A 13,064-nucleotide genomic window follows, 5' to 3' on the forward strand; every position below is an offset into this window, starting at 1 on the left:
TTTGCAACAACAGTTTGGCACATTCAATCTGTTTAGCAATTGTTAAAGAAACAGCTGCAACCAATACTTATTGTAAACCTTAGAATGTACTACTTAATAGTGCATTCTGCATGCCAACAGGCAATACATAAATCATTATATAGACTACTTTGGTTTAGCACAGATCCTTAGAGGAGGCAGTTCATGGAACACTAGGAAATATGACTTGCCTTCTTGGTTAAATGCATTGTAGCTCCCTCTACTGGAGCCACTGATCATTGAAAGCAACAAAAAAAAAGTATATATATATATATATATATATATAGCTTTTTTAAGATTTGACTGCTAACATTAAACATCAAGTTCCTCTCACATTTTGTTTAAAAAGCATATTATTATTGAAACAAAACAAAAAACAAACACAGTATATTTTATATATATATAGCTTTCTTCCATGCTGTTTTATAACATTCTCTGACACAGCTTCACTCTAGGCAGCCTAAACCAAAGTCTGCTGCAATTTAAAAAATATTGTTATTATTTCTTCTTTAAATAGATCCACTCAAAACGCAACTCTTGACTTTGCATAACTAAGAAATTATGCCTCAGAGGGTATTTTGCACTCATGAAATCTGACAATTAGCTACTTGTATATTTATCTTACCTTTCCAATTCACAATGTTCAGATTTATGTTTATATCATCCCCACCAACTACATGACATTTTTTCCACCATTTTTTTTAATCATGAAAAAATTTAAAAAATGAAGCAAAATATGAACCTGGAAAAGTAAAGAAAAAAGAAAAAAAAACTTGAATTTAACAATTTGACTTCATAATTACAAACTCACATGTTTCACATAATGCAGCGTATTTGTACTTTACATTGTATTTTCATATACTGTGCATACATTTCCACATTTCTTCATGAATTACATCATTTTGGATTGAAATGAGAGGAGGGTGTCAATACTTTTGGGCACCACAGTATAAAATTGTATTTGATTCATAAAATGTATGGAAAAAATAAATATATATATATATATATATATATATATATATATATATATATATAAAATATGGCCGATATCAGTCTGTGGCTCTAGGTATTCATATCAATCCAATTCTAATTCAAGGACAGTAGTCCTAGTTACATTTTAATCAATCAACAAATTAATTAATCAACCAATCTGCATAAAGATCCCTTTATAGAAGGATCTCAGCATTTCATAACAGTTAATTATATATTATTCTGTATCATTCCACTCCTATACACTTTCTGTTTAGTAATTTACAAAATATTTAGAATATGTCTTGTACTATTCACGTATCTTTCACAAAACGTATTCAATTAATAAATGACACCTCCCCCCTGTATTCTAATTCTCGGCTTAAGTACACACAATTATGTAATTTATTGACTTTGTAAATAAATATTTGGGCCAGCACTTTTTCTATACAATTGGTTAAAAGTATCCCCTTTTTGAATATCCAATGTTATATTGTTTTGCGATTATCCAATATGTTAACTTCACGTCTTCATATCCATGAGGTTCTGTTAAAAATGTTGCCTGGAGTATTATTGTAGTATTGTACTAGCCTAGCCTGGTCTGAATGAAGATAAGCACATGATTTATTCCTGTAAGAGTTAAGAGGGCTGATCATTAAGTGTGGTAGGTTTTTGTACCCTGATTGCCCTAGAGTGATACTAATATGTTGTGTCTTGGTAGTATGCATTTGAAAATGTGGTGAGCCCATACCTGCGTCACTGCTGTGCAAATAGATGACAGAGCTGTTAGCACTCTGCTGGATATTTAAGGGGCAGCATTTCAAGTCTGAAGAAGTTATCTTACACTGTTCATTCACTGCTTCTTCAGCTATTCTGACTTTGGGAAATAACTCGAAGGTAAGCATTAAAGGCTATCTTGCTGTTTCTGGTGCTAAAACCTAAATTACACATGAGGAGAATGTTTGGTTCATAGCAGAGTAATGCAGTCATTTAATTTTGTTTCTGTAATTGATATTTGTGTAATTTGTCATTATTTTCAAATAAATGTAGGATAGATGATCACATGAGTGAAATTGTCTTTTATAATGGTATTGCAGCTTACTGGACCATCATTCTGTTTTCATTGGAAATCTTTGTTTCAGAATGAGAATGTGATTTTTTTTTTCCCCCTAAAGAATTGTTCAAAAGAGTTTATAAACTTTAATGCAAAATATACTGCATAATACTGAAAGCATGTTAAATCACCTATGTTCCTATTATTTTTTTCTGTTAACCAATGTAGTTTGTAACTCTGAATAAGAAACTGTGGGACTGAAAACAGTACATGTAACAGTAAAACATTCATAATCTGAATTAACACTTTATTTGACTTACTTTTTAAAACAAATCACTACAAAACTGGTCTTGCCAAATCTATAGAACACACAGTAGGCAGTAGACTTTAGTTGCTCAACTTGGGATTCAAATAGATTTTTTACTTTAATTAAAGTTATGTATTCTTAACAGCAATCTGGTAATTTGTGTATTTGCAATGCGTTCATGGAGCAAACCCCTATAAATCTGCATTTATTTACTGTTCAATATTTGATTGTGATTTCGATTTACCATAAGACCGTCTGCAACTTAGTAAAGATTACGTAGGAAAGTTTTTTGTTCATTCTGCCAATACTGTATACCAAACGGTAACATACTTTTCTGAATATATTTTAACAGGCAAATAGCTATTTAGTATTGCCAATTAAATTTTATGAAAGTTATCTCAAACAGAATATATACTGCTTTCACATGTTTGAATTTATAAATGTATAATGTGCCTCTATCAGAATTTCAACTGTAAAACCTTTTCTGACATATATGCAGTGTATAGATGTATTTAACTGGCTTGAGTGGGAACAAATTTAACGCATGTTATTCTATAAAAATTAGCTTAATAGGTTTAATTACCAGTCCTTGTAACATATTTATTCATTTAATCTGAATTACACCTGATTCTTATTACATGTACAATGCAGATTCCAATACAAATTATACCACATTTCTCTTAAAAAACGGAACAGTAAATAACTGAAAAAGTTAATAACAACACAGAATGTATAATTCTCAGTGTCAATAGTATTCACTTTTTGATGACTTCATCAATAGCATTAACGGTGTGAACAAAGCATTAGTTTAAACATATTGTATAGAACACATGTTGAAATCTAGATTGGCTCCAACTAGTTGCTTAAAAAAAAAGAAAAGCTAAGAAATGTTTTGGATGTAATTACAAAGGTGGGGCTGACTATGGGAAGGCTTTTCTGTCTAGAATCATTAGTTAATATTAACATGTTAACGCAGTTTATCCCCTCAATCTCCAACCCATGTTAATATACAGTAACTGTCTATCCAGAATCCCATAAAATCAGTAGAGCCTCAAGTATACAGTCAAACTTCCGGACAAGTTCTGCAGATTACTAACAATGTGAATTAGTTACTGTAAACTGATTTACTGACAATGCTGATTAAATGGGGAACCGTGTACAGTACGTATCAGAATTTCCAAAGTAAGGGGAGGAAAGGATAAATTGTGGGATAGGGAGAAATGATGAAATACTTGCTGTTGTTTCCTGTTTCCTATGCATCTTTTTGTCTTGCAGCTATGAACAGTGGAATCTGTGTCTGTGTGCTGCTTGCTATTCTCTCGACGAGCTGCCTGGGGCGTCTCTCGGCAGGGTCTGATGATGAGGGTAGTCCTGTGGCATCTGAGCTGGATCAGAGTCTCTCAGTGCACCAGAGGCAGGTGCGTGCAGCCACATCTAATGGCCAGCTGAAAATGGCAGAGGGAAACATGGAGCAAACAGCGAACCTCGGACCACTGCTGACCAGATATCTGAAGCAAGCCAGGAAAGGTGAGTGGGATCATTAGTCCTCATTTCGATTATTAGAAAAGATTAGAAAACGCCCCTTACAAGTTTAAGCCAAATCTAATAAGCAATCCAGATACAACAAGTATTGAACCCTTTAATATTAACATACTTGTTTATCCAAACAGCAATAATAGACTATCATCCATGTGCTAAGAATCTACTTTGTGTTCAGATTAATCACAGCATCTCTTTAATTACAGACGTTTAAAGGCACACACAATAGATGTGTTCCAAAGGTAAACGTACTGTACCTGTAAATTAATGTTTTAATGTGGCTGACCAATAACATTATAGTTTACAATAGTATAGTAAATGCAGGAGTAACCTTTTTCGAAAGCTATATTTCGAAAATTAAAGACCTGAAGATTTCCTGAGGCACCAACTCAATACAGAACATAACATTTTACATATAAGCCGCCAGTAGGCTCAAGGAGTGTGACAGAACCTCAAAAAAGCAATCTTTGAACCTGATCTCTGGAGACAATATTATAAATGGTGTGATGCATTGTGTTATATTGTATCGAAGAGTACAATCGAGCTTTCCTTTATTAGTTCTGAAACTGCTTAACTTTAAATATTCATGTAACCTATTTGGTTTTAATGCATGTACATGTACTTTGTCTTTCTGGAACATGGTAATCTGTAAAATCTGCTTGGAAATGCACAGCCTTTATGATATTTTAGGGAGAGTTTCTAACTGGGAAAAGTAAAGCAATTCAGGGGTGGGGATCTTCTTGTTACAGTTGACCTTTGAGGAAGCTCTTTCCAAATTAGATCCAGCCTTTATGGAAATGAATTGGATTAATTATTAACTCATTATACAGCTATAGCCAAAAGTTTTGCATCACTCTATAGAATTAACACATTTTGCTTCATAAAGTTGAATGACACCTGCTGAATAATGTTAAGTAGACATATTAAATTACATACCACTTTGTAGTTTTCCATATACGTAATGAAAAACTGACAAAAATTTAAAAATGTAACATTTCAAAATCTAACATGAAACACTGTATTACTATAATGGTTTGTGGTAGACTTCTGCTGTATCATTGTGTAGTTTATTTCATTACATTATGTGCAATAAAATATCTAAATTATGTTCATATACTGGTAGTTTTTTTTTTTTTTTTTTTTTTTTTTTTTATTATGTTATTATTTTAATAGGTGTTTACATTATATCAGATTCTGCCGAGTCTACTAAACTGTTGAATTCCGGTAGCCGGCACAGATTCCTACGCAGCTCCTTTTTAATCGTCAGTGATGCTAAATTGGACAGGCGTTTGCTAGACTGAGTGTTGTGTGTGAATGTCTTTATCCGCTTTGGAAGTAGAGTAGGGAATAGTTAGAATTAATGCTGCCAACTTGTTAACCTCAGGAAAGCAAGTTTGTAAGTCCAGTTTATGCATCGTTTTATACAGGTAAAATGTACCTTTCCTTTGCAGCTGATCTGAGTTATACACAGCACAGAGTTCAGCACAAAACCGACTACTGTCAAAAACATCTGGATATGATGCGTCCAGAGATTTCATAGCATTAACCAAAAAATGTGTCTGGAACTCCGTGAATCTTTTTTTCCTTAGCCACTTTAAAATCTTACTCATAGTTGTTCACTGATGTTGTCAAAAAAGACATTAACATCTTGTTAGGTCATCTGCACTTTCTTGTCTCGTTGTTTTGTTTTGTTTTGGGTTTTTTGCCTTGGCTCAGGTACTCTCAGCTGCGACCCCTCTTTCCAAAACACATAAAATGTTTGTTCCTTTCGGTGAATTTTGTCAGATGTCTTGCGCACCTGCTGAATACAAAACCCAATAACATACATCTTGGCTTGAAGCACGTCGAACAACACTTCTTTTCATTTCGAATATGTCACTGTAGAGGCAAAGCAGAAACACAAACTCAACATCGTTAAGCATGGTCAGAAAGCCCTTGGCTGAGGAATAGAATGGAGCTGAATTTTGCAGCACACTTTCAAAGAGTTTGATCAGAGCTTCTTTGCTCTGCTTAACAGTTTGTACAAACTTCGAGTTAAAATTCCACCTCGTGGTAATAACAAAAGGCAGTCTTCGTTTAACTATGTAGCGAAGAAGCTCAGACCACTTTGTAGATCGAGAGAAAAACGCAGCTATTCCTTCCAAATTTTTAAAACAATCCTGCATTCCCAAATATTCTTTACTGCAATACTGAGGACAAGGTTTAAAAAATATGCATAGCAGTGAAAATAAAGTGCACAAGGGAACTTGTCGCCACATCAACATACTGGAAAAGGGCAGCTGCAGTCTGACTCACTAACATCAGCAAAACTAAAACCAACAAAGCATTCCACGACATCATAGTCCTTGGTCACATAACGCAGTGCAGTCGAAAGCTGAGACTTATTGGCTATATCTGTGGTTGTATAAAGTAGAAGAGTAACAAATGGTGCCTCCTCAATTTCTTTGACAATGGCATTAAGTTGGACATTACTCACTGCTCTGATTAGGTCATTCTGAATCTTGTTCGGTGTTCCAGAAAAAAGTCAAGGTTTTCAAATGCTGCTTAAGTAACTCACTGACTAGCTGTAAGGTTTCGACATAATTTCCACGCTTCAGGGAGTCATCCGATTCGTCGTGCCCACGTAAGCTAGCTATTCTTCTCCGAGATGACATACAACACAAATTAGTTTTTGCAAAATCTCACTATTCTGATGGATTTTTTCATTGTGTTGTCTGACACTGAGCAAGTCTCCGTTGTTCGTTTATCTGCAGACCAATGCGAATGTGTCCAAATGTTAGTAACTGTGTATCCACGCCGTTAATTGTTGCTTTCTAGTTTCATGATGTTTGAGACATTGTGTTAATTGTTTAAATAGTGGTATGCAGCCTTATTCCACACACTGTTCTCGCTAACGAAAAGTAGACACAGCCAGCAGAATCGCTTGTTCGTCTCCCCACATCCACAGATCCACCCACACTTGTACACCGCTTCTCTGAAATACCGTTTCAACTATTTCCCTGCTTTCTTGTACATGCTCTTTAACTTCAGTTTCGGCGGTCCGTTTCTTATGATTTCTTCTTTTCATATTCTCTAGTTTCGCAAAATAACCGTTTCTTTCTGACTTCCGTTTCTGCTCGTGACCTGGCAGCTGTGAGCTGGCCTGCTTGCTCTGTTCCATCAGGACGATTCCTTTCTTCAATTGTATGCCTTCGCTACGTTTTTCAATGGGCGGCCAGAGGAGAAGATCTGCCGCACAGCGTTGCGTTGCTCAGGTCGATATGATTCTTCTTACATGCAGACCTATCCATATTATTATTATTATTATTATTATTATTATTATTATTATTATTATTATTATTATTATTATGAGATTCTTGGGATTATTAACAACCAAACGAGCAAGATGGGCCGAATGGCCTCCTCTCGTTTGTAAACTTTCTTATGCAAGGCATGTATTGAATACATAAACGGCACGCCACCCTTACGAAATAACCAATAGAAAGTCCTATAGTAAATTGGACAAGTCCTATAAAATATCCTCTATGATTTCTTTAAAACCTTTTTAGTCCTATAGCGTGTCCTATAGTACTACTGTAGGGAGACCCTTTTGAGTACTATAGGAGGATCTTTTTTAAAGAATCCTTTAGGATTTCTCTAAAAACCTTTTAGTCCCATAATGTCCTATAGTACCACTATAGGATTCTACAGGACATTTCTGCAAGGGCACTGTTAGGTGTATAGAGTACGTTTCTAATTAGGCAAGTTTAGATTAAAAGTAGAGCACATCACTCAGTCACGATAAAGATTCAAGAAGTTCAGTTAATATATTTATTGACTGGTGAAATACAATTCAAAGCTGTTGCAGTATGTCCACTGTTTTGTCATTGAAAACATTTTCATAAAACAAGCATTAAACTTTAAAGCTGCAGTGTCCAGTGCAACACCACATCATGATGAAAAAGATTAAAATAAATCGATCTTTCAAACCAGGGTGTCAACTTAGCAGAATCCAGTATGTAAACTTCCTAGTAAAAGAAGTGTGCAGAGCAAGTGTACTTATTGTACTGTGCTGGGGGTCTCAGCTGCAGGTGTGTTATGTTAAAGTCCCAAAAGCTTGAGAAAGTAAGCTGAAGCTATAGGATTGTGGTGCAGTACTAAAGATCTGATAGGGATTTAGATAATGTTCTGGCCAGGAAATGTATTTTCTACTACTTGCATCCAAATTATCTAAATGGAAGTGAAGGAATCATTGAGCTATGGTCTTTTTTACTGCCACCAATGAGCAGGAGAACTGTGTAACAACCAAGGCTCCACACCTACAGTGATGCACAGTGGTGGGGCTGCACCTCTCATGGTTCATCTGTGCTTGGAGAAGTGGCTATAAATAATTATACCTTGCCAGCTGCCAAGAGCAAATATGGATCTATCAAATGCATGTGTTTACTTAACACATGGCAGTAACACATGCCAGAATGCTGTTCATTTCCACAGATAATTCTAGTGGCTTTAGCTGTGGCTTTTGTGCCCATATGTCATAAAATAAATAAACATGCCTTAATCAAATTGAAGGATGCCCCCAGTGAATCCAGCATCACTAATAGGCTTCACAATGGCACCTTCTAAGGCCCATGGAAGCCCCAGGATCTTGCCATCCATCTTTTAGTTAGTACCATCACCTGCCAAGTTTCATTGCTGTTAACAGCTAAAACTTTAATATATTTCATATTGTAAATTCACTGGAACTAAATCATTATCTTTACATGTTCATGTTTTCAAATAAAATACCCATTTATAAAAGACATGGGAAAAAATTAAATATGCATATACTAGCCTTGACATGAAACTGAAAGTATTTCAATACTTTGTATGGCTGTTGAATACGTTTTGAATAGGGGAAAAAAAACTGTAATGGAACTATGAATAGATGAGACACAATGTTCAATGTTTTTTTTTTTATTTTATTGAAAACAAATGGATTTCATATAATATACAGAAATGTACTACTGTCTAGACGTGGAAATGTGTAGAATTTTTTGAAAAGATTATTTATAATGTTCACTTACAAAATAACCTAGTCATGCGTCTTTGGTAACTTTAAAATGAAACAAAGCTATTGGTATTTTCTAAAGTGTCGGAATATACAACAGCTAAAATTGCAGCCAGATGCTTTATGGTACTTCAGGTAAACAATAAGAAAGTGACAACAGTTGACTCAACCTCTATTTACTGTGATAATCTATTATTTGTAGTATTTAATAATTATATCATTTATTATACTAGTATCCTCAACTAATAGTATTAACAAATGTCAGTGGCGTGAGGAATTTATCTTGCTTGATTTGTGGTTTGTACATGCTTTTAGGAAGGTCTAGTGTTTTTCACTGATGACATCTTTTTTTTCTTCTTAAATAGTTAGCATACTAGATTAAACAATGATCATGGCTTTTTAACTACGATATGGTAGGTACTATGACTGTTTTAGTTGAATATGTATACAGTAGGCACTATTGTGTTTAGAATATTGAATACTATGTTTTGTATTGGTTGTTATTGTAAATCATTTAAACAATGCTAATATACCTAACACAAGCAAGATGTTTTATCTTACCTGGTAACATTTATATATTTTAACCGTTGCCTAACACATTTTTAGAGAAACACCACTTAGAATATTAAATATTACTATTGTTCACTAATACTTTCCAGAAAATAAATAAATAAATGATGTGTTATTTTAAACTCTGGGGCTTTCAGCTGCAGTGCCTAGATAATATAATGGAAAGAGGATGAAAACAAAGACCTTTTGATATTTACTATGGAAACCATTTTACCCATAATAATGCTACATCCCAACATGTAGCATTATTAAAGTGCCCTTTAAATACATAGTAATAGAAAACACTCTAATTTTAAAATAGTTTTAAAATAGCAGATTATTTAAAAATGCTGGAATTTAATGTGACTAGTGAATAATTTTAATTTACAAACATTGTTATAATATACAGTGCTTACAATAGATACCCAGGGTTTACTCAGACTGGAGGAGCCCACCCTTGCGTACGGTAGGTCGAATGTTGCCTGTAAGCAGTTTCACACTTGAATATACTGAAGACAGTGATGACCAAGTGATAACCAAGTTATCTGCCTAGCAGCATTTTAAACTCTTCAGTGCTATACTTCAAAAATCAAACATTCCAAACGTTTACTGTAAGTGGACCAGTATTAAAGTTGGTAGTTTTAATAAGAGGTTTGGAAATAGATTTTTAAGTCTTGGTTATTGCTCCACTAAGGCTCACAGTAGACCTGAAGGGTATTGAAGTATTTCTTGACTTGGCAGAAATTTAATTTGTTCTATTCATTAATTAGATTGGAAAAAAGAGCTGGACTGGAAGAACCATATTTGCAATGTCTAGAAACAATAGTCCACACTGCCTCATAATTGTATCTATAAGCTAGAAATGTAAAGGTTTTATATGTTTTTGGTCGAAGGTCAAAATATTACCTTCTCTAAAAAGGGACTGGGTGTCAATTGCTCACCCCATCCCACTGTAATGTGCTTTAACCCTTAAGGATGTAACATACTGTAGGAGATAGTATAGTCATATGACTGGGCAGGCAGTGTTTAGCTAAAGAGTTCTTCCCATTGTAAAGAAACTATCTGCTTTTATTATTCCCACAGGCTCGTCTGGTAGAAACCTAGCTCTGAGCAGCAAATCACAGACCCTGGATCTAAACCACAGAATAAATGACAGAGATTACATGGGCTGGATGGACTTTGGACGCCGCAGCACTGAAGAATATGAGTACCCCTCATAAGGAGGATGTCAAACCCCTCCCAAAAAATAGAAAATTTGCTCAAATTCTGTACAGAGAAATTCAAAATAATTGTAATTCACTGTCCTTGAAATCTGTATTTCACAAACTATATTAAATATTTGATGTACTACATGTGTTTGTAGAACTAGATGATGAAATATATACATTATAGCCAAATTTTGCAGGAAAAATAAAAGTCTTTATCTGGTTTCTTTTCCTAATGTTAAGACTATATTATTAAAACCATTTAAAATCTCTTGCCCTGTCGCCAGGAAGTTGTCGGGTTTGCAGAATAAATAAAGGCAGTTTATAATCTTTGTTTTATATTCTGTATGCACTAAAATATAGTGTATTTAGACAATTCATTTGCAGGTTCATGCTTCATTTTACAATTGTATTAATTTGGAGTGGTAACAGGATTTTAAAATAATCTTTCTTTTATGAACTACACCTGGTTCCATTAGAATTGCAACATATATATATATATATTATATATAGATATATAATTATATATATATATATATATATATATATATATATACACACACACACACCAGGAAATGCAGATGTTCCAGGAATAATATAGCGGTAGCCAAAAACAGTTGCAAAACTGGTCAAATATGGCATGGTACTCTCTGCAGTAAAACTGAAGTCAGTGCGATATGCAGTTTTGTTAACCCACCCTACAACTTCTGCACATTATCTGACTAGAAACTGGTTTGTTACAGATTACTACTGAAACACAGTGCTTCATCAGCAGATGTCACACACTGAAGCTTGTGAATACCAAAAACACAAAGCTTACATTGAACTAAAGTCATTTTTATACTGTATTGCACGGGTGTGGTAACAGCTTGAATATGCCGTAGCCTGCAGCATATCAAGAAGTTAAGCAATGCTATCAATGAAGAGATACCGAATAGTAAAAATAAGTGTATGAAAAATGGGTATGCACACCAGCAGTAAGCAGAGCAATTAAATAAATATCTTGCTTCTCATCTGATGCTTAATGTTGTGTGTGTATTTATACAACCTACAGCAGTTCACAGCAGAACATACATGTTCATCATTTATTTTCAGTTACAGTGTAGCTGTGTGCACATTTAGTCCTGAGAAGTAATGAATGGGTTTCTTGTCAACAACATATTTCCCAAGGGTGACAAAAGTCGACAATGTACAGTAAGAATTCAAATTTAGGACTACTAATGAGTACAGTAATTATTTGTACATTATGCATTATTTAGTTTATGTTTTTTAACAAGGCAAAATAAGACAACTGGAATGGTGTAAAATTAGCAAGAAATAACTTTGAAGTAAGATGCTAAACATAACTGGTAGTTTTCCTGTATTATATTGCTTTTTTTCTCTTCAAAATAAACCCTTCGTATTTGTTTTATTTGCTCTTGCTAATGTAATTAGCTATTTACTGGATTATTAACACATTTAAGAGTGTCTAATCTGCACCTTAAGAGTGATGTTTCTCCCCTGATGTAGTGTAGACAGCATGAACTGACCTACCCAGTACAGAAGAACATTGTGGGAAGAATTATAGACAGAGTATGGCTGGCATGGTAACAAAGTCTAAAAGATTAATATAGTTGCCCTAAAAGTTTATTACTGTCATTTCTGATCTTGATACCCTCTATTAACTGATAGACATCTCATGTGTCATTTACACATGCTGCTACCAACTGAATGGTACTGATGGAAACTGATCAGCACGCATTATATTATGGGTCCAATACAGTAAAGTCAGCTCTTAGCTGGACTGAATAGATTCAGCGGCAGATCAAGAAGACGGTTTCACTTTTTACATGCTGTCACTTCATGGAACTACACAGTTTAACAATGTTACATAAAAGAAAACAAGGGATTACTTGTTGGATATATCTGTAAGATGCTCTTGGGCACATCATCAGTGATGTACGTGGGGTTAATAGGTTTTTCGACTCTTTCAGTATCAGACACCCTCGCCCAGGTGATCCAGCTGAGGCTGATCAGGCCCCAGCACCTGTCCAATTGGTATGCTACCTTACAGCCATCTAGAATCTCTCTCTGCTGTTTCACTGATGTTGTTGATAGTTTCCTTGCGAGTGGCACCCAGTAATGTCACGTGTGCCTAAGGATTGCCAAAGAGTCTGTCTTGAGATACCCATGCAGCCCACTGTAATCATCTAGCACCTTGTTTTCCAGCCATTCATCACTTCCTTTCATTTGTGTAAGACTGTATATCTCCTTGATGCAGATATAAGCACAGTCTTCACAGTGTGTTAAGGAAACCTTGACTGTCTCTCCAGGGCTACACTAGTGCCAGTCCCCTGCTGTTGCTAAAGCTCCATCTGTTGTAGGTGCTTTGGTCCTTGGTGGAGCCCTTGGCTT

General features: G+C 34.9%; 1 protein-coding gene across 2 annotated transcripts; it reads left to right on the forward strand.

Annotated features, from left to right (window-relative positions):
* The first annotated feature begins 1,334 nt into the window (after positions 1–1,334).
* LOC121314628 (cholecystokinin-like) lies at positions 1,335–11,133 on the forward strand. Of its 2 annotated transcripts, XM_041248081.1 has the most exons (3): positions 1,335–1,884; positions 3,624–3,875; positions 10,549–11,133. In XM_041248081.1, the coding sequence occupies exons 2-3, from the start codon at positions 3,626–3,628 to the stop codon at positions 10,683–10,685; spliced, it is 387 nt and encodes a 128-aa protein (XP_041104015.1). In that variant the 5' UTR covers positions 1,335–1,884; positions 3,624–3,625; the 3' UTR covers positions 10,686–11,133. The 2 variants fall into 2 exon arrangements, with proteins under 2 accessions (XP_041104015.1, XP_041104013.1); XM_041248079.1 differs by lacking the exon at positions 1,335–1,884 and having other exon boundaries at positions 2,791–3,875.
* The last annotated feature ends 1,931 nt before the right edge of the window (positions 11,134–13,064 follow it).

The sequence above is a fragment of the Polyodon spathula genome, chromosome 4, assembly GCF_017654505.1.
Source record: "Polyodon spathula isolate WHYD16114869_AA chromosome 4, ASM1765450v1, whole genome shotgun sequence".
NCBI classification, from domain to species: domain Eukaryota; kingdom Metazoa; phylum Chordata; class Actinopteri; order Acipenseriformes; family Polyodontidae; genus Polyodon; species Polyodon spathula.